The 27,868-nt window shown below is 40.1% G+C and overlaps 1 protein-coding gene across 2 annotated transcripts; it reads right to left on the reverse strand.

Moving 5' to 3' along the window:
* Positions 1 to 2,258: 2,258 nt before the first annotated feature.
* On the reverse strand, positions 2,259 to 27,868 carry pdcd4a (programmed cell death 4a). 2 transcript variants are annotated; one of them, XM_023280592.3, is made up of 11 exons: positions 27,450 to 27,868; positions 20,224 to 20,526; positions 18,779 to 18,876; positions 12,277 to 12,390; positions 11,918 to 12,139; positions 10,876 to 10,973; positions 10,665 to 10,779; positions 7,440 to 7,547; positions 5,412 to 5,522; positions 5,153 to 5,292; positions 2,259 to 3,395 (listed from the first exon to the last, which is right to left on the reverse strand). In XM_023280592.3, exons 1-11 carry the CDS (start codon positions 27,493 to 27,495, stop codon positions 3,344 to 3,346), a joined length of 1,407 nt encoding a protein of 468 aa, XP_023136360.1. In that variant the 5' UTR covers positions 27,496 to 27,868; the 3' UTR covers positions 2,259 to 3,343. The 2 variants fall into 2 exon arrangements, with proteins under 2 accessions (XP_023136360.1, XP_023136361.1); XM_023280593.3 differs by having other exon boundaries at positions 20,224 to 20,496; positions 27,450 to 27,865.

Below are 27,868 nucleotides of genomic sequence, written 5' to 3' on the forward strand. Positions count from 1 at the left end.
AATACTTACATTTTTCATTGGAATTTCACTAACAACATTCGTGAGATCCCTAGTATTAGCTTGTTGTACAGCGAATGTAGCCATTAACTTTGAAGACAGTGTCAAATATCTATGCACTGTGTGCTGGTCTCCTTTCTATTCTGTTCTATTTGCTGCTGCTGTTACATTGTAAATTTCCCCGCTGTGGGATCAATAAAGGTTTAATCTATCTATCTATCTATCTATCTATCTATCTATCTATCTATCACTAGTGTTAGCATTCTGGAAGTAGCAAGTAGCATGCAACCCAGCAGCTTAACGTAGCAAACGTGATTGACTGACTGATTGCTGCTTAAATTGGGACAGCCTTGCATGTACAATGAGTTGGATTAATAAAATGCTCTGTGGAAATTGTAAAGCTGAAGGACAAGCAGAGACTGTGGAAACTTTAAGATCAAACTGAAACCAATAAACACAGCTTAATTCCCAATAAGGCTGTTCTCATTTATACCATTTTCTTGTTCTGTTAAGCAATAGAAAAAGCATGAAATAATAACGACTAAAACATAGCAAATTAAACCTACACATTAACCAGCAGTCACTTTAGTGCTGTTCTGCTAGCATTTCACAATCGCAACTTTGTCTGACAGATGGACCACAGACACATTTTTAAAAACGACTATGCTGAGAAGTTTTCCATCTAAAATGATCAGATGTAAATGTAGAAGCAAAAGAAAGCCTCGCACACTCGATCACATTTGTGTCAGATGCCTTATTGTTAGCTGCTGTAACGGTGAACTTTCCCCACTGTGGGATCAATAAAGTTTATCCTTATCCTTATCCTTATCCTAGTATGGCGCCATCAGTGGCAGAGAGAGTCTTCTTCCTGAAGGGGGTGTGGATAGTGGCTCTGCTACAATTAAAGCTACAGAAATTGAAACAGAACAGGGGTTAGATCATATTTTTCAGTATTTTGAACTGAAAAATTAAAGATATTCCAAGGACACAAGTCTTTCATTAATTAGCTGAAAAGGGGAACACAATGTGGGGCCTTTAGCATAACTTTCCCCAAACCAGTTATTTACACTGTAGGAGATAAACCTGTGGGCTGCACAATGGCTTGGTGTTTAGCACTTTTGCTTTGCAGCTCAAAGATCCCCAGTTCACGTCTCAGCCTTCCGGGATCTTTCTGCCTGGAGTCTGCATGTTCTCCCTGTGCATGCATGGGTTTTCTCCAGGTTCTCTGGCTTCCTCCACCAATCCAAAAACATGCTGAGGTTTATTGGTAACTATAAATTGTCCGTAGGTATAAATGCCAGTGTGATTGTTTGTCTCTATATGTAGCCCTATGATAGACTGGTGATGGCTTTTTTAAAAAATGGTGGTCCAAGGTGTCCCCTGCCTTCGCCCTAAGTCAGCTGGGATAGACTGGAGACCCCCCATGACCTAATGAGGATTAAGCAATGTATAGATAATGGATGAATGGAATAAAACTGTGCTCTAAGAATCACAATATACACATGTATCCCTGTGCCAAGAATGTACCATAAATAGAGGCAAGGATCAGGCCAAAACAAGGCAAAAACAACAGTCAAACTCAATCTGCTTTTGAGTTGCAGGTTTAAGTTAACACTGTTCCACCTCCTCTGATCAAAAGATGAAGATTAGCAACGAGAGAAGGTACCAATACAAAAGAAAGACAAGGGTGAAATGCAACCTGATGAAAATCTTCTTTCTCATTTAAAATCTCATACTGTATGGTTAGAAAAGGGTCTAATTTAGCCAACTGTGCACCAAAGATTGAGTTGCCTGTTGTTATGTCAGTTAAGGTCATGGTCAGGCACTCGAATATCCACAAGTCTGCCAAGTTCACAGAGACTTTCAGTAAGAGTTCAACAACGTTCGACAAGCAGCATCACCAACCTCACTGTGTGTCGCAGATGTGTGACTCATTACTGACTTGAGATCTGTATGACTCCACTCTTTCTGCTCATTATCATGTCCAATGCAGTGCGTACTTGCTTGCTTAATGACGACTATTCTGCTGTAGAGATGCCACGTAATGAAACAACAAATATTTATTCCCCTACATTAAAAAGAATAGATAAAATGTAATAAAATATTACATACTGCATTTTTCTTTTTACTTAGTATGCATTCAGTAGCCCCAGCTAATGACAATGATAATAAAATCTGATTGCTTTACATCTTCATTTTCCTCAGACTCTATCTCTGGGTACTCTTTCACCCAAACAGTTGGTAAGGAAAAATACAGAAACTTTCATTTGTTGCCTATTTTTAATGAATAAAACATACTCATTTCAACTTTGGTCAACATGTAAAACTGTTAGACAAGGGCAGTGACAAACTGTCTTCCAAGAAAAATTTGACTTTACCTTTTTAGAGTCATTAAACAGATTCCAACTTTAAAGAATCGCAGATGCTCTACAGCATATTTGGTTTTGTATTTGAAGGTTGCCTGTCCAGAATCACCTGCTGACCATGAGGCAGGATACATCAGCTAACGGCAAGAAAAGTCAGAGTGCTCAAAATATTACTTTCATTTTCTTTCTTTTTTTGTATACACATGTATCCCAATTTATTATTTTAGAAGTACATTTGCCCTAATGCATGTCTCAAAAAACACCCAGTGCCCAAACACCTCTTGCTTTCACTGCTGCTTTACAAAGTAAACATTTGGCCTCAGAGACCAAGAGATGAAGAAAAATAAAATAACAAAAAGCACTGTTCATAAAGTATCAATAGAACCACTTGAACCAGAAAGTACAAAGCATGATGTCCTTGAAATAATTTCAAATAATTTGTGACAGAAGATAAAAAGGTTTAGATCCTTGTGGCTGAGCTAAATTACTAAGTGCTCACGGCCTGCACAGTATGCACTGTCTGTCCTGAAGTGCTTTTTTCCATTTATAGCACAATACATGAAAAAAAAAATGGCAACAGGTGAAACAAAGCAAAAAAAAAAAAATCTCTCACAAAATCCTGCCTGTCCTGTTTTTATGCAGCTCTGACTTGAGTTATTCTTGACAAACAGGTAAAAAGACTGAGGCAAGAGGGTTACACCATCCCCAGAAACACAGAATATTCTTCAAAAAAAAAAAAAAACTGTCAAAAACAGTGATTACGAAGATGAAGGGAACTGAACCCCCAAGCCACTCTTTAGTTTGCTTTCACCGAACGTCAACGCTGGTTTGTGTAATGACAACATGATCAGGAGAGGATCAAGGAAACGTCAGACTGCAGGCATGCCCGGTTTCAGGGAAACACACTGAAGCAGAAACGAGGTGTAAGAACCAGTAGACACCCTTTCTCCTCCTCCTCTTGCTGCTCTTCCTCTGATGGATTAGTTCTTGATCATCCCTCCATCTCCTTCGCTCACAAAACGCTTCCGCCCTCTGGTGGAGAAAGTGAAGTTTGAGCGTTAGAATCACCAGAAAAGCACTCGGCGCAGTACTCCGCTAAGGCTGCTCATTCCCCCATATGACATTGTCAGAAATGCAGCCTTTCTTTGTAAGAATGCAGCATTTGTTTATTAGTTATTGATAACCAAAAATCACAGCAACATAGAATGAAACCATTTGATATAGATGTATCCATAACATGCATGCATGCGTACGTTGTGTAATGGATACCGAATCACAAGATCTAAATATGTAGCAGGTGGTGGGAATTGATGGGACTCGGAAACAAACTTACAATTTAATTGATTGTTCTTTGTATAATTTTTGTACATAAGTCCCAATAACTCTGCAGCAGTCGATTTGCAGTTGGATCGCAATCATGTGATCATCAGCAGGAAGCTGATGTTGTGTTCACTTGTCATAGCTACAGTGATGCCGTGCCGCTATCTCACAATGATCCAGAAATCTTTGACAAATCCGTGGATCCAGACTATAAGCCACATCACTGCCAAATTCTAATCACTTGGTCCTTGTGTCATTTCTGACCTTCCCTGAAAATTTCATACAAATCCGTTGGTTGTTTTTGAGTAATGATGTTAACAGACAGACAAACCAACGGTGATAGTCATGTAACTCTGGTGCTTTCCTTGGCGGAGTAATGACAATGTTGAAGAATTAAGTTGGTTATATTCAATGCTTGGTTATTGTCAACAAACCATGTAAAAAGACCAAAACCAACAATGAATTTAATTTATAGACTAGTTTTTCTTGTGTAATTAAAGCCTAAGTTCAATCATCGGAGATCTCCATTGTTGTCCAAAAACGACCAATAACACTGGATCACTCAGTTAAAGCAGCTGATGTGTTTCTGCAGCGTAGTTCTGAAATTACTGAGCTGTCTTTAAAAATCAACCCGTTTCTGGGAGTTTTCCCGTCGCATTTTCACTCACTGTGGACAAAATTTTTCACTGTAATATAAAGTCCTGTATCTCTATGGAAATACCACAGCCATGGCGAGCTCAAAAATATCTCTTGTGCAGAATAACTAAGTGGTAATGCCACAGATCAAAAACAAGAAAAAAAATGTTGAAATTCTTTATTTACATGAAAAAATAGATGGAAAAATAACTGCGTCTCCAGTTGTTACCAATCATAAAAAAAAAAAAAACTATCTACGATATTTTCCAACTCCAACTCCTTAAATCCTTTCATTATTTTCTCCTATCTGCTTTGTGTAAACATGGCCTTCAGCTCAGCCGAAAAGCCCCTGAGTTATTGGCAGCTGAGTCACTACAGGCTTCTTGGTTGCACAGAGTGCAGAACATTTTTGAATAGAATCCGGTAAATGCAAACGATGTATTTTTGGCAAATTCTTACATGAGAAATGCAGAAAAAAGTGATTTTGGTTCGCTTGCTTTTTCAGATGAATCTGAAATTCGCAAATGACCGTTGGTAGGCCAACACCACGCAATTCTTCCTGTTTTCAAAGATTTTTTGTGACAATTAAGTGGTGTCATTTTGTGTGATATTTAAAAACATAACATGCCTTACAATCCTACTGTCATATTATGGGGTTCTGAGGGTAAACAGTATATCTATGATCTATTTACTAATAACCAGTTTTATCAGTCAGTGTTTGTAGCTGACAACTGGGAAACACTGATACATAAGCAGATAAAGATTTTGGCAGTCTAAAGAATGACTTGCTGAGAAAATACCAAAAGGAAGTGCTAACTATTTGTCCAACTCACCTGGAGGGACAAGCATCCCTCAGCTGTTTGGTGATGACAGACTCCTGGTAGCAGAGATCCACAAAGGTCTCCATGATGGAGTGGGCATGTGGCACATCGAGGCTGATTTCAGGGAGCTCATCATAGACTCGCTGGAAACCCTGCACAGAAAACAGTGTAGAAATATGAAGATATGGTATCACAACAAGGTTTACTTCAGTTAAACAATCATTACATTAAAAATAATATAAATAAAACTAGAGCAAAAAAAGGGGCTAACCCTGTTCATCTGATCCACAGTGATGAGGCCTGTTTTCCAGAAGGACTGCAGAAGTTTTATCATCATATGACTGGCAGTGTCTCCTTTCGACTCCAGTACCATCACCACAGCCTGAAAAACAACAATGATGCACAACATGATACACAAGAGGAAGAAACATGGCGCACTAAGCGCAATTATACAATCAGCAAATTAAATGTGAGCAGCATTTAGGTCAGTCATTATCAAAGATGTTCTATTCTGGTACAATGCTAAAACGGTTTACATCAGGGGTGTCAAACATGCGGCCGGTGTAACAAAACCGGCCCTCCAGAGGTTCCAATTCGGCCCGCGGGACAAGTTTGTAAAGTGTAAACATTTACAAAGAAGACACTGACTGCAAACTAAAAATTTAAAATAATTCCTAGACCACGACAAGCTGTTTTGATAAAGTAAAATACTATATTGATCATTGTTCTTTTGTCATTTTGTGTCTTATTTTTGTAAAATTTTATATTTTGCCTTGTTTTTGTCTTTTTTTTCAGATTTTTGTTGTTTGTCTCACAATTTTGTTGTTTATTTCTCCTCTTTCCACTGTCACCAGTATTCTTGCTCATGGCGAATCTGAATTTTGGGGGTTTTCAATACATAATTTTGTATTTATTTTAATTTTTAAACTAGTCAGGACATTGGACCGATTACGTAATGCTTTAGCGTCTGAGCCTTAATGTTTAGATAAGTTGGACTCCTGTTCACACCTAAGGATTATAATTTAATCATATTTTAGCTTCTTAACCTTAATTTTTAACCTTGCTATGTAAATCTGTTACACCAATCTTATTTCTCTATGAAACCGCTCAACTTTTGTTCTAAAATGTGCAGTAAAAACAGTGACTTGACTTTTCAGAGGGGGCTGGGTTCGTGTCCCTGCCTTCCTGGGATCTTTCTGCATGGAGTTTGCATGTTCTCCCTGTGCATGTGTGGGTTTTCTCCGGGTTCTCCGGCTTCCTCCACCAGTCCAAAAATATGCTGAGGTTAATTGGTAACTCTAAATTATCTGTAGGTGTGAATGTGAGTGTGATTGTTTGTCTTTATATGTAGCTGTGTGTCCCCTGCCTTCACCCTGAGTCTGCTGGGATAGACGCCAGCCCCTCTGCAACCCTAGTGAGGATTAAGCAGTGTATAAATAATGGATGTATGGATGGACTTTTCAGAGGTGTCTGAGCTGAACGTTTCACCACATGGGGGCAGTGTTTCCACCTTTACTGGAGGCAATTACCATCGAACATTTTCAAAACATGAGCTCAATAAGGCTCAAGCCAAACATCACTTTGCTCATCTCACAAAATCTGGCAACACTTAAACATAAAAATAGCAGTTCTGCTTTTTCGTTTTTCATGTATAACTATGTGGAAGTAACATAACTCTGATTAGACATTTTGGCATGTGGTGTCAAATTCAACTCGATTACACTTTGAAGTCAGAGGACGAACCCAAATGGTGCCCAGATTTTTTACGGAGGTCATAGGTGCAGAACTGATCACTGCATGTGCAACTGAACACAACTGTGTGTGCAGACTTTCCGTGACAGAAAAAAACCCTGAGCCTATTTTTGACTTGCAATTTTGACAGCAGCATGTTTGCCCCTAATCTAATTCGGAACAGAAAACTCTGCTGTCCAAGAATGTTTGTGCAAAATGTGTGCACGTTAAGAAAATCGTTAACCAATTATTCATTAATATAGTTACACATTTAGGATTGACTGCTTTGGATGGAGCCGTGCAAATACATGCACTGCAAACGAAAGAAAGTCGCTGCCAAACACACACTGTCCCTGGCAGAACACAGTAATGGCAGTCACTGAAGAGATCTTATTTTTTAGTTTTGCTCTTCAGTTTACATAAGTAGTCACCAGGGACAAAAACACTTCAAAAAGTTCACATTTTACTATTCCAGTTGTTACGATGTGTGGGGAAATCCAACGGAAACACTCCATTTAGTTTGAAACTATCTGCTAATCTGGTTCGCATAAAATCAAACGCTCAGTACCTCGTAGACCAGCTCATGGTGGAAGTGAGGGACTTCCAGGTCCCGCAGACAGCGCTCCGCCTCCGACACGTCTCCTGATACCAGGTACTCTTTGAGCAAGAGGTTCATCTGGAACAAACACACAAACAAATCAGGTCAACAGTGTGTGCAAAGTGCATCAAACACAGCTGCAAACTGCAGTTACAAACTTCTGCTCGCACAGGAAGTATCAACAGATTCTGTCATGAATACGGAATTTATTGATCCGAGAATTTATGAGGGTCACATCACCATGCATAAATAAACAAAACAATTCCACCTAATCTGCGCAGGTATTTATGGGGTTTATTATCCTCTGTATTTATCTAATATGAAAAATTTCCTCCAGCAGCTCACTCCCATGGAGAGTTTTTACCTTGAAATAATTGGTGGAAAATGCTGACTTCCATTAACAGCAGCCTAACAGCATGGGCGCACAGTAACGGAAGAGACATTGTGAATTAATCTGTGAGTAAGAAGACCTTTTCTGTTCCGTAGAAAAAAAAGTCTTAAGAATGAGTGTATCTTCTGATGGAGAAAATACTCTGGAGGTTGAGAATGTGTTGAATTTATCCTGCTACACTGGGGTTTGTGTTGTTTTTGACACCTGTGTTCCTCTGCTTTTATCTGGAGCAAACCTGTGTTCCCTCGAAATGACCCTGGATATTGCAAAATTCCAGCAGCTGAACAGAGAGCCCAAAAATACCTAAAAGTATCCATCTCTGAAGTATTTTTAATTTAGCTTTATTTCAGCAATAACCCGACTTCCTTGGGAAATAAAATCCACATACATGTCTGGTGTCCCTGACAAGTCAGTTTCCCCTCATCCCTGCTCTGTAGCCCCCAGTCCCCTCACACACCCCACAACCAACTGCCAGGATAGCAATGTCCATACAGAGATTGTCTAGTTTGGAAGAAGGTCTTTCAAGACTGATATCAATTCTTTCCACATTTGTATTGCGCTTAGTCTTGCATCATTGACTCTTGCTGATGACAGTTCTAGATAGGCTAACAGTCCAGTTTACGTTATTTTTTTTTAGCTAATGTTATCTTATTTAGGCTAAAGTAGCAGCTAACATTATCTTATCCATCCATCTTGTCCAAGAAGCTCCAAAGCCAGTGAGTATTTGAGATGGGTTTCCAGCGCTGGACAACAATCTTCTTTGCTGCAGTCAGGCCTGTCAGCCAAATTTTGCACTTCTTGTCCGTAATAGCAGTGCGAGAGTCTTCATTTAGAAGTCGTACAGCTGGGTCCATTGGTAACTGTACCTTCCTTAGCTCTATCAGAGTACTGATAACCGTCTCCCACAAAACAAAAACTCCTGGACATTCCCATGCAACATGTATAAATGAGCCAACGGTTCCATGGGGGCACAAGAAGCAAAATGGGTCAGGGGCCAATCCCATCTGGCGTCTAATTGTTGATGTTAAATGAGCTCTATGGCAAAATTTCAAATGTAGTGCTTGAGTCTCTTTCGCTTGTTAACAGGCTTGGTTATGTCACTCTCGTTGCTAATCAGCATGTACATCAACAAACATTGTCTTATTTAAGCCTATTTATGAAACAATTAGTCATACAGCCTGAGAGCTGAGGAGAGCGTGATCGATGCAAGATGCTCAAAAACACTCGGAGAGAAAGACGCTTCTGAATCAATTCCCTGAGTGAAGATGATGTGTGTTTGTCTGAGCATCAAGGGAAACGTGACAGGAGAGAAGTATGACGTGGACAAGCAGGATAGCAACACAGAGAACGACAAGGAAGCTAAAAGGGTGACAAGGAAGAGGCTGCAAAGAGGAGTGAATGAAACCTCTTCCAGGCCAGTACACTCTCCCTCAGGCAGCAACAACCAGGCAGGAAATCAAAAATGGACAAGAGCGTCTGCAGGTCTGAGGCTGACACACAGCACAGTTGCCGGGGGCACACCGATCCCTCATTTTCAAGCATGCACACAGTCATTTAAAATGTTGCATAACTTACAATTTGATATACAAAAACGATGCGCACTTGAAACTCCTACACCCACATTCGCACAAAAAAGAAAAGCCATAACAACCAGAACAGCAATTGTAAAACAAAGGCAAAGCCAAGAAACAGAGAGCGAAAGAGAAAGAGTGTGTTGTCGGTATTTCAGTTCAAGTCTTGGGTGTGTGTTTGCTCCTCCTGTGCCCTCGTTTTTGTGTTTCTCACTTATCGGGGGAGAAAAATGCTGTGCTGACACAGCAACATAGCAGAGGGTTTGGCCCGTGGCTCTCTACCCAGCATGCATTTTGGCTTCCCGTTTATGTTATATAATGTTAAGAAAGACACAGATCTTGTGGACACAAACATTCTGACCTCAGGTGCAAAGGATTACTGTTTAAATCCCTTTGAGTACTGAAACAAGCAAGTGCCTTATCAGTTCATGGTAATAAAGCAGGGGTGTCAAACATGCGGCCCGCTGGCCGAAACCGGCCCTCCGGAGGGTCCAGTCTGGCCTGTGGGACGACTTTGTAAAGTGTGAAAAATACAGAGGAGACAATAACTGCAAAGTGTAAATTTGTAAAACTGTAAATTTAAAATAATTTCGAGACCATGACAAATACTAGATTGCTGATTGTTCTTTTGTCGTTTTGTGTGTGACTTGTTGTTTGTCTAATTTTTTTTGTCATTTTGTGTTTACTTTTTGTCTCACTTGTGTTTTTTGTCTTATTTTATCATTTTGTGTTTGCTTTATTCATTGCTTTTTGTCTCATTTTTGTCTTTTTGTCTCACTTATGTCATTTGTCCATTTTGTCGCTTTGTGTCTCGTTTTTGTAATATTTTGTTTGGTTGTTGTTGTTTTTGTCCGACTTTTGTCGTTTTGATCATGAAGTAAAATACTAGATTGTTCACTTCCAGATACCTGTGACTAAATGTTTTGTGCCTTTGTAGAAACTCTGTGATCTGTACGTTGCAATGTGTAAATAATACAGTGAGGTATAGTATTTTTGAAATTGGACTTATTTTTCTTAAGAAATTTCAGGTTGCTCAGGATGTTTTGTAAAAAGATAATTCCTTAAATGTGAACATTTTTAGAACATACCATTTTTTGCACTAAAACAAAGAAAAAAAATTGGAGTTGTGGTTACTTAAAGGTTGTTATGCTGTGATTTTACCCTTGAACTGAAATCAGTTTGACAGCCCTGTGATAAAGTGTGCAATATTCTGCCTGTTTGGTGTGAGTTTACCTCTTTGACGAGATGTTTGACAGGTCTGAGACCTCCACCGACGCCCCACACATTGTCTAGACGAACCATCTCCCTCTTCATGGTTAGCAGCACTGCAGCACGGTCTAAAGCCACTCTGGAAAAGCAAAAGGTCAAGATGGAGGAAAAAAATTGCAGAAACACATAATTTCAACACGCCTTGATCCAACATATGCGTTTCAGCTTTACTCACCTGGCGTACTCACAGTCCACTTTGCCCTTATAGCAGTCCAGGAAAGACATGGGCAGGACGTGATCGGCGATGGCTCTGGCTATAAACTGACCTAACATCTAAGAGACGAGAGAAAACGTGTTAAAACGTCTCCACATCACATGTTTAAGTCCAAAGTGGTATTGATATGACAGATACAGTGCACCTCAACTGATACAAACTTGAATATTTTTTTAAATCTGTAATATTTAAATAAACTGGAAATGTCTGTTTTCTCCCCAACTACCATCTTTTCTTCAATCAGTTCCTCAAAACTGCCACAGGCATTACATCTATCCTATCGGCTTAGACTGCGGACAGGACCAAGATACCAATGATAACTTGGATTTCCACACCGATTTCCATAAATGGATGAATCATTCAACTATTGAGGAAAACACAAGAGACACTGGGCAAAGATCCTGATGTAGTATGAAAGTTATCTTTTGCTTCTTGCATCTCACGAGTGTGGAAGTTACTTGGTGTTCAAAGCTCAAACAGTGTGGATATTTAATGAGATTTGTGCATCTCTATGAAGTAAACAATCTTGAACATACACTACCGTTCAAAAGTTTGGGGTCACCCAGACAATTCCATGTTTTCCATGAAAATTCACATTTTTATTCATGTGCTAACATAATTGCACAAGGGTTTTCTAATCATCAATCAGCCTTTCAACACCATTAGCTAACACAATGTAGCATTAGAACACAGGAGTGATGGTTGCTGGAAATGTTCCTCTGTACCTCTATGTAGATATTCCATTAAAAATCAGCTGTTTCCAGCTAGAATAGTCATTTACCACATTAACAATGTCTAGACTGCATTTCTGATTCATTTAATGTTATCTTCATTGAAAAAATGCTTTTCTTTAAAAAAATAAAGACATTTCTAAGGGAGCCCAAACTTTTGAACAGTAGTGTATATTGTGCCACATTTAATCTTTATTTCCATGTAATCTTCTAGGTGCGTTAAGTCGTCAGGTCCACAGCTCTGACTTTTCCCTCCTGCATATCAGCTCTACCTGTGGAGCCTCCGGCGTGTCCAGTATGAGGTCTGGAAGCTCTTTGAGCATCTTGTCGAAGGCTCGGGCCATGTCACTTTGAGACATGAGCTTCCCCGACAGATCGGACAGCAGTCGGGAGGTGAGTTCTCTGTGGCTGGCCTTGCCTTCAAGGGACAAGGACACGGCCAAAGAGGAGAACTCGTACTTATGTGGGCCCAAGTTTAACTCCTTCAGCAACATCTGACAGAGTGAGGAGAAAGTGCAAAAATTAAGCTTGAATGAGTTTCCACATACAGACCTAACACGGTATCTATACAGTCCAACCAGTGTTGTTACTAATGATGATCCGAGTTAAAGAAAGATTTGAAATCATTTACCTCGACCTCTTTTGTGTCTCCGTGTTCGAAGTACTCCTGTACAATTGGGTTGACCATTTTTTCTAGCTCCTTCTCGTCTACCTCTGGCACAACTGTTGCATAAACCGTGTCCCCCTGTGCGAAAACAGACTCATTATCAGTCAGAAAAAAACCTTAAATGTTCACAAAACTACATGACAACATAGATGCACAACCATTACTGCAGGTTTTTCAGTTTGCTATGTCCACCAATCCATTATCTATACACCGCTTAATCCTCATTAGGGTCGTGCAGGGACTGGAGTCTATCCCAGCTGACTTATGGTGAAGGAAGGGGACACCTGGACAGGTCACCAGTCTATCACAGGGCTACGCATAGAGTCAAATAAGCACACTCACATTCACAACTACGGATAATTTAGAATCACCAATTAACCTCAGCATGTTTTTGGACTGTGGGAGGAAGCTGGAGAACCTGGAGAAAACCCACACGTGCACAGAGAGAACATGTAAACTCCATGCAGAAAGATCCTGGGCCCAGGCACGAACCGGGGATCTTCTACCTGCAAGGCAACAGTGCTAACCACCAAGCCACTGTGCAGCCCCAGTTTGCTATGTAATCTATATTTTCCAATGTTTATCATATCTCATCTTCTTTTCAGCGTGCTACATTGAAATTTAAACATTCTAACTGACAGTATTTAGATTATCATTAAAAAGCTCAAACATTCACTGTGAATGTTCTAAATTCACATGAAACCAGGTCTACCGTCTTATCAAGACAAACAAATATATATATGATTTTTCTTGCTGGGAGTTCTTTAAAAATTCCAGTGTATTTTGTCCATGTTCTATCCTCCTGTATTTCCATCTGACAACTTCTCTCTTTCGTTTCAGCATTTGCATTCATGAATGCCAAGAACACCAATAAAAATCAGTCCAACAAACTTTTCAGGTCAGGTTTTGCATGACCTGGAAAACAATGGTAAGCACTGATACAATGGTAATCTTAGCACTGAACGAGCAAATAAAACTGCAGCTGGAAAAGAATTAAAAGCCGGCTCCCTGTTTTAATGTCTTGTAAAAATTAGAGCTTGTGTAACAGTAAAAATTTAAAAGAATAAAAGGAGGATTATGGCCTAAAGTTCAACATATTGATTCACTTTGCTGTTTTTATGTTACACAAGTAACTCTAGAAAGTGATGGTAGAAAATACATTTATGGCCAAGTGTAGGCAAAGTGATGACCTGTGCTGAACATTTCTGCAAGGGCTCTTAGCTTTTTATGTTAACTTCACGACAAATTATATTGTGTAGAGGAAAAGGAAGCGTTAGGTTTCCCATTTTAGGGCTACTCATTTTTACATTCCATCATTTTCCCAAAGGACAGGATGACCTGTGCCATTTACGCATCTTTCATCAGGTGATCCACTCAGTCTGATTCAAAGGCCACCGTCTGAACATGTCCCGGCTATTTTTCTGTGCCACTTTGTCCCAGTTCCCTTTTAACACCAGACATCTTTCCACTACCTTCGTGCGAAAGTCAAGGCCAAATCACACTGGCTTTTCTGACTCATTCCCAAACTGTTATCAGCATTTTACTGACAGAAGTTCCGTTCCCACTCTGCATTCAGTCGTGACGGGGGCAGGAGACAAACAAACTTGGCCTTCAGCATCGCATTGAGCATTTGCATGATAACGGAGTTAAAGATTGAACGTACTGTTGATTATGATGGGATGGAGCCACCTGGATTAAACAATCGGGTTTTAAATGAGCTCAAGTTAATATTTTCATTTGAATCAGTCTAGAATTTCCTTGAAGTGCTGTTATGTCTCTCCATTGTCAGAACCAAGGAAAGGACTCAGAAGTTCTCTACCAAGGTTGCTCAGTTGTTGTATGATTTCCGACGGATGAAATCTTTAAACAATTCGTGGTCCGCAGTGGTTGATTTGTAACAGGCAGCTGATGTAGTGTTCATTTGTAGTCAGTTTACCATGCTTCTTTGCGGTTTATTAGGAACTGTAAAGTGTCGACGCACCACTGCAAGTTATACTCTCGGGTGGGATGTCCAGCTTTAGCCACCAGAAGGATTAGACATTGGTATACTTTCATATATACGGCAGTACTTGGACTACTGGCCACCTACATTTGCTCCTTAACTGTACAGAAAAGTTCCGATCTTCTCTCTCTCCATTCACAAGATCATTTGTTGCTTTCTGTTCCATATGCCTGTACTGAGTTGGTAAAAAGGCTTTTATTTACTCTACACCTTTTGCAGAAAGACTGAAAACTAACCAAGTTAATCTCCTTGAGCGCTTTTATATCAAAACTGCAAGTTCTTGAGGCCAACTTCACAATATTCACTTGTGTGTCATAATTTTCTTGTAAATTTAATATTTTCATTTGTTTTTTGCTAGTGTCTTAATTGTGTTTTAATTGTGTAATTTTGTAGCTGTGTTTTGTATTTGCTGCTGCCTATCTTGACCAGGACTCCCTTGAAAAAGAGGTTCTTAAACTCAGTGGGATTTCTCCTGGTTAAATAAAGGTTAACAAATAAATAAATAGTTACAGTGATGCTGTGCCGCTATCTTGCAATGATACAGAAATATTTAACAAATCCGTGGATCCAGACTATAAGCAGCATCACTGCCAAAACTAATCACTTGGTCCTTGTGATATTTCTGACATTCCCTGAAAATTTCATCTAAATCCATAAGTCCGTTTTTGAGTAATGTTGTGAACAGACGGACAGACAGACAAATGTACGCAGACAGTCACAAACCTATTAATTAAAAACAACTAATTACTTCAGAAACCCATAATGGGAAAATTTGTGGAATGGTGCCACAAATTAACTGATAATTTCATAAATATGTACAGAAAATTATTCAGGAATAAAGTGTTGAAAATGTCCAGATCTACAAACACTTAGAGGTGACTTTTGGTTGGCCTTTAACAGCGGCAACGGTGAAAATGCACAAGATAGAATTTGTTTTAAAAGAAGCTCTGCAGCATCTGTACCGTCTCGGTACACTATGAAACGTATTCTAACATTTTAACATTTACTTTCACTTGTTAAAATGACAAGAACCGACTGCAAGGTGTTGTCAACCTCAGTTCTAAAATAATTGGCTAAACAGAAAGATCCTTTTAGTGCAGCTTAATATCCAACAAACCCTAAAAAAAAAGGGCTTTAAAGTGTATTAATGACCCCACACGTCTTCTACGACAGCTTCAGCTGTTGCAACCTGAAATGTGATGTACATGCAAAACTAACTGAAATAAGTCTGGTTATATTTCCGATGCCGTTAGAAGAAATGCTCTATTTGGATTATTTAGATATTATTTAATAAACACACTAGTAAATTTAGCATCCGATATTTTTTTTAACAAAATTAGGTGCATCTCATGGAAATTGCTGGCTTTTTAAAAACATATCTGGACAAGAAAACATTTGACACAGTGCTTTTAGATAAAAGTCATGTACTTGAACAGATTATGCACAAAATTAACATTTTGTGATCCTTTTCATAATTTGAATAATAAAAGAAAACATCATTCACATGACTAAAGTAAGTAGATTTATTCTACTTTTAAATCCAAAAATTAGAATTAGAGTATCAGAGAGTGACGGCTAGAACAGTTTTATTTCAAATTCTGACATCTCGAGTCTGATGTTCACTTTACTTTTCAAATGTGTGGTGTCATCAGAAAAAACATAAACCCTGTGAGTATAGAAATTGATTTGAAAATGATGTAGGTGCATCAACTGTCATCTTGTCCATATTCCAAAATCACAAACTCTTATATTCATGAAAACATTGCACAAATTTGAGCTGCACAGGAGACGTGCCATGAGTAAGACTTTGCTGTCCAAAAAGAACATTAACAGGAAGACTAGTTTGCCAATGAACAAAGAAGATGAGAATAATGTGCTTTGGACAGACAAATCAAAGGAGGAGTTGTTTAGACACAGTAACAGCTGACATGGCACAGATCAGAAGCAGCTTTTCAGGAGCTGAACCTCATACCAGCTGGTGGTGGGAATGTTACAGTTCGGGGTTGTTTTGCTGAATCAGTGTGAATCCTGTATCATATCACAACAGCCTTCGGAGATAATGAGATGCCATCTTTTCAAAACTTGAAGATGAACTGAGCAGACCTGTCAGAAAGTTAATGATCCCATAAATCCACTGGAAAATCCATCAAGAGATAGCTTTTAAAAAACAAGGAGAAGAAACTGAGGGTTATGGAATGCCAGATTTAAATCTCATCTAAATGTTGTGGTGGGGGTTGAAGTGCAAGAAAAACCTCAAACATCTTGCTAGTGAAGGAATTTTGCATGGAAGAGGGGCCAAAAATTTCAGCAGGCCAAAGTCAGAGGGTAGTGTACAATTATACAAAATGTCTGCAGGAAGATATTTCTGCAAAAGGGAGCAAAACTAACTTCCCAAGCCAATTTTTCCACTGAAGAAAGCCCCATCTATTGCTATTTTAGTTGACTGAAGGCGCTAATGTTCCTTGTGCATATTCAGACACTGTATCAAAGAGGATCAAATGTTTGACTATCTAAATATATCCAAAAGAAATCAATGTTTTGTACTTTTTTTTAAAAACCAAGAACTATGTGCACTATTGTGATGCTGACCTTGTGCAACTAAAGTCTCACCACCTTCACAGATCTTTGTGTGTAACTCACAACCCAGATTGGACTCCAGCTGAATGCTAGAAAGACGAAGTTCATGCACCTTAACGCAACATCTGAGGAGACACTGCATGCACTAGATGGGTCAGAAATTGAAAAAGTTGACAATTTCCGATATCTTTGAGGCTACACCAACACAGTACATGATATAGAAACAAAGCAAAGCATGGGGAGCACTGCATTCTGTCATAAATATGGATATCTAAAAATTAAAACGGCAACCAAAACAAGAGTACAGGGGGTCCTCGACTTACGTTGGAGTTCTGTACCTACGGAATGACGCAAGTCGATTTTCGCCATAAGTCAGAATGCCGGCGAAAATGTATATAAAACCATTACATGCATCACGATATCGATCAGTTCTTCGGAAAAGTCAAGAACAACGACTTTCATGCATGTCTGAGTCATTTTACAAGAAGATAACGGAATATTGTAACGGACTGATACTGTTGTTGAGGTTTCAATGTTTACTGTTCAGTTCGAGATTTACCTAATGTCACTGAACATGTCATGTTTAGTTAGCTCACCTTTGATTGGCTGAGAATCAGGTGGCATACAACCGGTGAAGGTAAACTAAGCCATTTTATAGCGCTGTGTGACAACGTATTTGTCTGCTCCCCTCATCAACTAGTTACGCGTAACCAGTTCCCATGTAAAGCCGAAATGCCGTAAGTCGAGGACGTCGTAAACCGAGGACCCCCTGTATTCAAGGTGTCAGTGGAATCCATCTTGCTTTATGGATATGACTCCTGGTCACTAACAAAGACACTCTCAAAAAGAACTGATGGAATTTACGGTATATCAGAATGTTACGGATGGTACAAAACATCTCCTGGAAATCACACCTCTCTATATGGCTCTATAGGCAATGTAGACTAGCCCTGGCTGGACATGTGGTGAGACACAATGAAGCAGCTGGTCGTTGTTATGGAAACTGATACTATCAGAAGGGCTGTCAGGCCGAGCACAACATTAAGGAAGGTGCTAGAAGAAGACATGGGTCTGGAAGGCAAAGAACTTTTGACAGCAATGCTGGACAGAGGGAGCTGGAGGAAGAACTTTATTCATGTTACTGATTCCATCGGAAGCAACTGACTGACTGTGGAACTCTTTCCAAAGTTGTATTTGTGAATTCTTTTTATTGTATGTATTCCTTGAGATAGAAATAAATCATATTTTGAGCTGAATTGTAGTTTTTGTATGAGATACAAACAATTCTATTTTCTTTGATTATACAGTATGCCATTAAAGACCTCACAATTCATCACAGGAGAGCACAACATTGTGAAACTCATTAGAGATTCGCCAGTGCACATGCTTGTCATTAGAGTGTGGACAAACATTATTATGTTGTTCATAGAGTGAAATCTTTTTTATGGTCCGTGTGTTTCATCAGCTCTTCAATATCAGCATGTTTGCTCAACAGAAGACATAAAAGGCACCGATTCCCCACAGGGCTTTGATCAGAGCGGCTCTTTGGAACAAAAAGCTGCTCCGCTAAACTAACCTCTGCTGGTGATGCTCATTCATCACTGGAAAACACTGTTTGTGTGCACGGACTGCTGATGCTCGTGTAATGACAATATCTGGAATTAAAGGACTTCTATGGCACCATAGAAATGAAAAATATCCTTTAATAAAGTGTTGATGAGTACGTCTGCAGCTATTATGATGATATAATTTATCTTTTTCAAGCAAACACTCCTTTCTCTAATGTAAACATGTGCAACATTTTCCATTTTATGTAGTTATGACCCAAAGTTTTAAGACAAAATCGCATATCTCTGTATTGTTACAGACTCGGCTGTACAGACTCACCTGGGAGGATTCATCATAGTTGGGATCTCGTGCATCAGGCTCCTCATCTTCATAAACCATCCCAGCAGCTCCCCAAACGCCTTTACCACCAGCCCCACCTGAAGACAAACAGCAGAAAATACCAATCACCAATACAACTTGTCTAAGAAGCATTGCTTCAATTGTATTTAGTACAGCTAATGATCACACTAGGACCAATTCAATGCGACTGCACAATCTCCGTCCACTTTCTGTAGTTCACTACAGAGGTCCCTCGTCTGTCGTGAGCGTTAGCTTCCAGAACTCCCCGCGATAGACGAAAATCCACGAAGGAGCGACCTCGTATTTTTTTAATATACACATACATATATATATACATACATATGTTTTGTTTTTGTTTTTTTTTGTTAAATAATTTTTTTTTTAATGTATTAAGGTGTTCCACCTTTTCTGCCAGAGGAAGACGGTAAGCATCTTCCTCTGGTGCTTGGATTCAATGCCAGAAGCCTTAGAAGGCGCAGAATGTTTGATCCACATCGTAGGGTTTGAAATAAATTAAATTTTTGTAAGAAAATTACACAAAAACACAACACCGCAGAGCAACACAATGACAGCGATCAGACGTTGATGTGAAATGGACAAGGCCAGATGCTGAACGCTGCTATAGACGGGAGATGGAGGAGACTGACGCTACAGTTACTGAGCCAATCTGCACTCATCGCTGTACGCTATGCATTTTATTTAGTTAAAATTCTTTTAATATGTTTTAATTATTATTTCTTAGATTTTTTTATATCGTTTTCAATTTTTTAAGCTAGAAAATGCTTATTTTTCTGCAAAAATAATTTTAAAAATCTATTAAAAATACCTACATACCGCAAAATCCTGCGATATAGCAAAAAATCTGCGATACAGAATTAGATATATACAACTTAAAAATCCATGATATAGTGAGACCACGAAAAGTGAACCGCAATATGGCAAGGGTTGACTGTACAGCTGTTTTCTTACTACCTGTCGAAATCACTTTAAATCTCTGTGCCTTGAAATGTGTAAATACTGTATATTGACTTGTAATTCTTTGGTATTTCCATAGATTTTAAAATTAGAAGTGTTTTGTTTATAGCATTGTAGAGTAAGTTTTTAGAGTATATACTAACCTTTAATGTTAATCTGGTTACTAACTCGCCTTTTGGTTTTTTTGTTAGTTTACTGTTTAATGAAAGCTAAATAATAGCAGTAAATAACAGAAGTCATAAACACCAGATTATTTACAAATTTCAGGACAAGAGGAATCAGCTCATGATCAGTGCTTCTTCCATTCCAACCTGGATGTTGAAGCTGTAACCCATCCATTCATTATTGATTATGCTCATCAAAGAGAGAGAATCCTCTCATCTTCACTGTACCTCTACAAAGCACAACTTTTTCCATCAACAAAAGTCTGCACCGACCGCAACTCGTACCTTTTTTCGGCAGTCCTCTGCCTTTGCCCGCCCTGGATTTGCGGTCGTTGGTGTTGACTTTGCCCTTGGGACTGTGTGGGTCACCGCCTGGAACATCTCCCGACTCGGAGAAGGACTCGCTGGTGGAGTTGCGAGATGAGGACTTGCGCAGGCGACGCTTGGCCTTGGCTTTGAGACGGGCCTCGTGGAGGGCCTTCTCCTGGGGCGTCCAGTTGCCGTTGACCTCGACCTCGTTCAGCGCGTCTTCGTCATCACTGTAGGGCCGGGAAGCCTCTGCCAAGTTGGCGTCAAAAGAAAACATCCCTGTGATCAAAGAGTTACGATAGTTGATTTGCCTTGAACAGCCTAGGTTGTACTGTGCCAGAAGGGGACAGTCATAAATGCTGAGGATTACCTTTGTTGTGCACAAGACACTTAAGACATCAAATAGCCATAAGAATGTGGACAACCAAGTCTCCGCCAAAGTGTCCTGGCTTGGGTTTTATGGTTTGGGCTTGTCTTTAAAATCTGTATTTATGGTCAATTGTAATGTTTCAACAAACAGCAATATTCAAGGTAATAAAGTAGTTCAAAGTTTGTGGCGTGAGGATAACAATAACGTTCCAGTGCAGATCAATGAAAACATGTTGTTTGAACTTACAGCTTTGAAGAGAGTTCTTAAAAGAAAGGATAATGCTATCTGCTCAGTCACATATTGGTGTTTTGGACAAGCAGTTTACATTCTAAGCTTTAACTTTCCTTGTGTGAACTTACTGACACTCTGTTAAGAATATAAACCGTACAGAGACAGAAACGTTAATCGAATATTTTGTTAGAATGCATGTATCTGTTAGAGACCTGTTCATTTCTGTAGTCCAAAAAAAACCCACAACACTAATAAGAACAATACAGGTGACGGAAAGAAAAAATCCTATCTGCACTAGTAAACTGATTTCAGAAGAAAGTCATTTTTACAACAGCTAAACAAAGTTATTGAAAACTCCACTAACAACGTCATGTCACGGCTCAGCCAATGAAGCTGAGGCTGGCTGGGAGCTTAACAACGCTAACAAACAAGTTTCTGCCGGAGATGTTTAGAAAGTCAAGCCAAGTCTTGTGCAAGGAATACAGCTCCAGGATTTAGTGCACACCATGCAGCGAGGCATTACATATTTATGGTGCAAATGCTGAGTTTGTTTGGTCTAATTTTACCTGCATTTCAAACAGTACGGATTATTTACTGCACATTTTGCAAACTGCACAACCAACTTACAGTTCTGCAACTATGCCATGCTTTCTGACAGCATGGAAGGTTTTTGTACAGACAGCCAAAAGGTCACAGAACACCTAAAACATTACACAGGAAGGTGGCACATATTCATGCTTGTGACACTCTCCAGCTTTACCAGCAGACATTAGGTGGGGTAATGAATTCACTACTCTTCTGTGTGTGGTCAGTTTGAGAATCTAATATCTGGATGCTTCTTGTAAGAGCGGAGAAAGAGCAAAAACAAAACAACAAGTGGGACTGGAGCGCTGCTGCAGGCCTGGGAGGAGGGAGTGAAGGGAAACACATGCTGCAGAAATGCTGACACCAGTTTTTTTTTGTCCTCTCGCGATCTGTGCGCCGCAGCTAGAGTGGACCTTACTACATATGGCATGGTTGGGTCCATGACCGGTCACATGACGGGGCTGAAAGAGAGACAGAAAGCAGGAGGAGGAATGTCTGAGGGTGTAATGAATACTCAGATCCCATGTGCGTGGCTCCAAAATGGCAGTTTGAGGAGTTATGGCCTCTTAGATTACAGGACATGATGAGAGCATGCGGGGGGCAAACGTCCAAGCCACAGGTACAACTAATAATCTAAAAAGCAAAACCAAATCGCTGCAACTGGGGTAGACTTTTAGATTTTATACAACTAGAAACCTTGCAACTTTAAAAAGGTGCTCACATGATCTCAATCACTGCAGAGTTCAGGCAGCTCAGTAATGTGAAAAACAAAAGGAAAGGAAGCCTCCCTGAATTAACCTGTTGCAGTAGGAGCAGCACCACACCCTTGGCCTTCTAAAATCTGTAAACAGCCAACCATGTGTCACCTCCTCCTGTGGCTCCTCCTCCTTCCCCCAATGTAGGCCAAGGGGCCTCGCCAGAGCAGTAAATTAGGAACTAGCCAATGGCAGCATGCCAAACACTCACCCGGCCAATTGGAAAAGAACAGGAAAAAAAAAACAAAAACGAGAGGGCAGAAAAAGTCTGAGCGCTGTGCCAAGACTTGCAAAGCAATCTTGACAAAAAAAAATGCAGCTGAGCCGACTAACTTTTTAAGCAAAGATGGTGCAGCTCTGGAGTAGTTGTTCAAAGGTTTACCCCACAAACTGCAGCGCAAACTGAGTGTCACAATCCCATAAAGCTGCATAAACAAACTGCTGTCTTTGACACTGCACGCCTACCAGAGCACACCAGCAACATCATGATGGTTTCAACACCGCCCTCACAGTTTACCCGTTAACACAGAGCCAGATGCAGGCCAGCACAGGACCTCATCCCTACATACTGTGTGGGAGGTTCGAAAAGGACAGCAGCAGTGTTATTGAGCCTTAGATATCCATACAGTAGCAGTGTTTATGAATGGGAAGTGGGTCAGTGGGGCAGGGCAGACCTAGTTTTCTAAACTAACTCTCCAAGCTGCAGTATTGACATGCTCAGGACTGTTTTCTAGCAGCCCTCTACTCCAAAAAGAATTATTTATACATGCAGTGTAAGAGTTTGGTACCAGGGGGCTGTTATTTTATCTGCTGAAATAGGGTGGAAGTTTCTCTTTATTCAAGTTAAATCTGAGTTTCAGACTAGCAGGATTTGTGAAATTAAAAGGTTAAGCTTTTAAACTAGTAAGTTAAACAGTTTATGCATTCATAAATTCTAAACTTTCCAAGGACAGAAGTAACTAAAGATAGTTTGGATTCATAGTAGAGTGTCTTGACATGCCTGAAAGACCCCCTCAGGTGAAAAATAAAGGTTTTTTTTTGCCTCCATATGGCATTTTTTATGCTACAAGACAAATCATGCTCAAAACAGCACTTTCACTTTTGCAGCTCTTCCCCAAAAATCTGTTCCTGGGTTAAACATACACCACCACTCAAAAGTTTGGGGTCACCCAAGCAATTTCATGTTTTCCATGAAAAATTAGAAATCAGCCGTTTCCGGCTAGAATAGTTATTTAGCACATTAACAATGTCTAGACTGGATTTCTGATTCATTTAATGTTATCTTCATTGGAAAAAATAGCTTTTCTTTCAAAACTAAGGACATGTCTAGGTGACTCCAAACTTTTGAACGGTGGTGTATGGTGCAGAATTACTCCAATATTCCAACTTTGGTGAGCTGGTGTGTTTGAGCTGCAGCGACTGGGCCGTGGTGGGTGGATATCTAAGTTGTTTTAAAGCAGGAAGGGATTATTTCCACAGAAAAGCTTTTGAATATGTAACTTTGATGCACACAAATGAGTTTTAAGGGATTAATCACTAAGCAGAGAGGGACTTTAATGCCAGTAAGTGGCATCATTATGCAAATAAACCAGACGTTTTACAAAAGTTTCAGCTAACTCACAAAAAGTTATTGGTTTAGCTTCTGTTATATAGAGCCCAGTGTAGCTTAACAAATACAGTGCTACCGAATAACACCCTACATCAAACTGTGGCGACACCTCTGTGTAAACTGTCCATGGTGGCAGTGGGTGATTCAACGCGCACAATTAAGGGTTGCACACAAGGAAAGACAGAAGCTGTAGTTTTACAAAACTTTCTTCTGTCATTTTCTTCTTTTCTATATCCAGTAGTTTGTGAAACATTCAGTGCCACGCTCAGTCTCAATTTAACAGTCTGCTAGAAGCCATCTTTCTCCGTTAAACCCAAACATAGATAACCATTAGCAGAAACGTGCGGTGGCCTTTGAGGTCAAATAAGCATCTGCGCCATGATAAAGGGGACAAATAGAGAGCAGGCTTTCTGCAAATGGTACTGCGGTGATTATCTACGACAGGAGTGAAGGGTGTGGATGTCCTTCGGGTTTAACCGTCATTTCATTTAATGAAAGGAGGCTTGGGCAGATTTTTTTTAAACTTAAAAACATGTTCCAGAAGCACAGCCTTAACTTGTGTACATATGGTAATGCAGGGTTAAATATACAACTGTAAGAGCGGAGGCTGAGGAACTGGCAGCACATGGACAAACAGGAAACTATGCTTCAGTCTCTGAGATAAAAGTAAACAGCTCAACTGAATGATAAGTTTTGCTGAGTGTGCTTCTTCTAACAGCTGCAAAAGAACAACACAGATAACGTACAGCTACTCAGATAAACGGTAAAATATCTGATAACGTGTTTTTTACTTTTTCCCCCCAATCACCTCCACTGGTGCACTGCAACTTTGCACGAGTTGGGTGGTTTGCTTCATTTCTACGCTGACACAGTTAATGCAAACTGATGGTGCATGCAAACATGTTTCCATGAACGTATGTGGAGGTCAACAAAAGAACAGCGGCCAAGACCGTAACAGAATGAGTAGTCAGCAGGCTGCGAGGAGATCTGGCTTGACATTTATGGCTTTGTGCTCTTAACACATTTATTTATCCAAGGAGTTACGTAAATGTTCTCACAGGTGGAGCTCTACACAGCCGCAAAATCTGCCCCTACAGGGCACTTATCGGAGCGCTGATTTGCTCTGTGTGACCTAAAAAAAAAGGATAGTCAACGTTTGAGGTGAAACTAATTTAATTTACATTTATAAGCCTAAAAAGTGCACGATACTTTAAAACAGGGGTGTCAAACTTATTTTAGTTCAGGGACCACATTCAGCCTAATTTGATCTCCAATGAGCTGGACCATTGAAATCACAGCATAATAATCTATAAATAACCACAACTCCAAATTTGTCTTTTGTTTTAGTGCAAAAAAAGTTCATATATAAGGATGTAACTTTTTACAAATCATTTTGAACAATAAGAAATTTCTTAGAAAAAATATTTAATTTCAAAAATATTATGCTTCAGTTTATCATTTAGACATTACAACCTATAGATCACAGTTTATGCAAAGGCACAAAATATTTATTGACAGGTATCTGGAACTGAATGATATAGTATTTTGCTTTATGATCAAAATGATAAAAGTCAGACAAAAAAACAACAAAAAGAAGACAAAACATTACAAAAATGAGACACAAAATGACAAAAGCAAGAAACGAAATGAAAAAACATTAGACAAACAACACAAAACAAAAAAGACAAAAATTAGACAGTTAGAAAAAGACCAAAAAATGAGACAAAAAAATGACAAAAACGAGAAATTAAATGACAAAGATGTGCGACAGATGACAAAAGTCTGACAACAAACCAACAAAAATATTACAAAAACGAGACACGCAATGACAAAAGAACAATGAGCAATCTAGTATTTTACTTTATGATCAAAACAACTTGTCATAGTCTAGAAACCAATTTAAATTTCTAGTTTTACAAATTTATAATTTCCGGTTAATGTCTTCTATGTAATTTTTACACTGTGAAAAGTCGCCCCGCGGGCCTGATTGGACCCTCTAGCGGGTTGACTCTGGCCCACAGGCCACATGTTTGACATCCCTGCCTTAAAGCAACAGATTTCTAAAGCACCAAATGTCAACATCAAAGCTAATACAAAAACACCACAAAAGTTTATGGGAATAAAGGAACTTGAAAGGCGAACAAACTGTTCTGAAGAAGATGCGACACAAAGCTCTCAACCAAGCTCTTAAGAGTTGAGACCATTTTGTCAGACTGCTCACAAGGTCGAGAACATTTACATGGTTTTGGATGTGAAAAGGTACAATGCTTAGAAGTATGCTTTTTACTGAAGATGCTTGATTTTAAAAGCATATAATGTGGGTCTTTCGCTGTCTGCTTGAATAACAATGTAAAACCTTTGCTTTGTGCTACAGTAACTTCACCATTTGGCAGATTAATTGGTGGTAAAACAGAAACCACTAGTTGTGATCCAGAAAAAGACAAGAGGGAAGTCTTTAGAGTCGGACCATTGGGGATGATTCATGTTTGGCTCTGTATGTTCCCCATACTGTTGCGGTGGCTCAGCGCCCAGACTGACCCACAATGCAACAAGGAGCTGTGCCCCCTCTTGTTTTCCAGCCAAGACAATAGATCCTTTGACAGCACCTCATCAAACGGAGGCTGCTGCTCCATCAAGCCTGCCTCAATGTTCCTTGAGAAGAAAAAAAAAAAAACAACACAAAACACACCAGGCAAAGTTCATGCAGAACAGCCCATCTGTGCACTGATGGACCGGCTGCTGTTACACTGACACAACGTACCATGTGGCATATGTCAAATGATCCACCTGGGGCCAGTCAATGCGCATTTACACCAACAGACGTTATTAAGAGTGTGGGCTTCCATGTTTGCCAAACATGTCCAAGATTCATGCACTAACACCAGTTACAAGACCGACAATACGTTTCTTACGTAACATTTGAACACACAACAAGGCAGGGATTATGTAAGGCGCTCTGATTGGCTCCTATAGTAGGCTATACATGTCGACGTCATCACGGGACCCAATGTGGCAGCCGCTCAGCTATTATTCAGAGATCCAAAACCACCGTCCACAGACTGCGAGAAAACACCGCTGCAAGTCACACTGAGGTGATGGAACTCTGCGATCACTTCTGCAAGCGCCAATCACACGGTGTGATTTAACGCAGGAGAGGCGCTGCGGTGGCGCGTCGTGCGTAAAAGGTTAGAATGTGTCGGTACGCACGACTTAGAGGTGACAAGCGCAACTGTGTCTCATCGAAAATGTGCTGCAAAGACGAGGGGGGGGGGAAATAATGATAATTTAAAAAGCCGGAAGCGTGCACACAACAACGACTTGTCAAACCGGAAGTGTGTGCCGTCCAATCAAAAGCGCGAAAGGGTTAAATGTTTAAAAAAAAAAGCAACAACAACAACAACAAACATTTACAAACCTGTGGAAAAATGTGCAAACAGTTCAAACTGCAGCATCGAAAGTGCAACAGCTGCGTGCAGTGATTCGTGCACCAGCGATGTGTTTGTGTGCGCCTTGGACGGAGCACATGGTGGAGCATGGCTGGCGCTGCAGCCCATCCCATGCAGGGACAATAGATCGGCAGCAGCAGGCCCCACAGCGGTGGCTCCCCTGGGGACCCGACATTCACCACATCACGCCGGATTCATTCACTCACCGTCGGCTGGAGCTGCCGTGGACCACGTCTCCACTTCGGTCGCCATGTCTCTCTCACTTTGTCTCGGTTAAAACCCCCCTCACGGTGCGCTCTGCTCCTGTCGAGCTGCAACAGATTCCCCCGTCCAAAAAAAAACAAACAATAAAATAAAATACTGCAAGTGTGCACGATAACTTCGTTTAATGCAGCCAAGTCCTTTAATCAAATGGCACCAAAATGACAGAAGAGAAACACTCCAGCCTCTATTGCTGAGCCTTTTCTTCCCTGCACGATCTCACAGCTGAAAAGAACCAAACAAAAAAAACAAAAAAACGATGAAACTGAATCACAAAGAGAGTAGAAATGCTGCAGAGAGGAGGCGGCGAGTTTCTCCTCCGAGGAGTCAAAAGAGCGGAGACGGCGGTGGACGAGCTCACTAG

Source organism: Amphiprion ocellaris, chromosome 4 (genome assembly GCF_022539595.1).
Source record: "Amphiprion ocellaris isolate individual 3 ecotype Okinawa chromosome 4, ASM2253959v1, whole genome shotgun sequence".
Taxonomy (NCBI): domain Eukaryota; kingdom Metazoa; phylum Chordata; class Actinopteri; family Pomacentridae; genus Amphiprion; species Amphiprion ocellaris.

What these genes read in the sequence shown, in the direction of transcription:
- pdcd4a (XM_023280592.3), bottom strand. Translation starts at nt 27,495, where the DNA reads ATGGCGACCGAAGTGGAGACGTGGTCCACGGCAGCTCCAGCCGACG. An exon ending in ACACGCCGGAGGCTCCACAG is followed by an intron (nt 10,974 to 11,917) that starts GTAGAGCTGATA and finishes CTCGTCTCTTAG; the next exon opens with ATGTTAGGTCAGTTTATAGC. An exon ending in CTGTGGATCAGATGAACAGG is followed by an intron (nt 5,293 to 5,411) that starts GTTAGCCCCTTT and finishes TTTTCTGTGCAG; the next exon opens with GGTTTCCAGCGAGTCTATGA.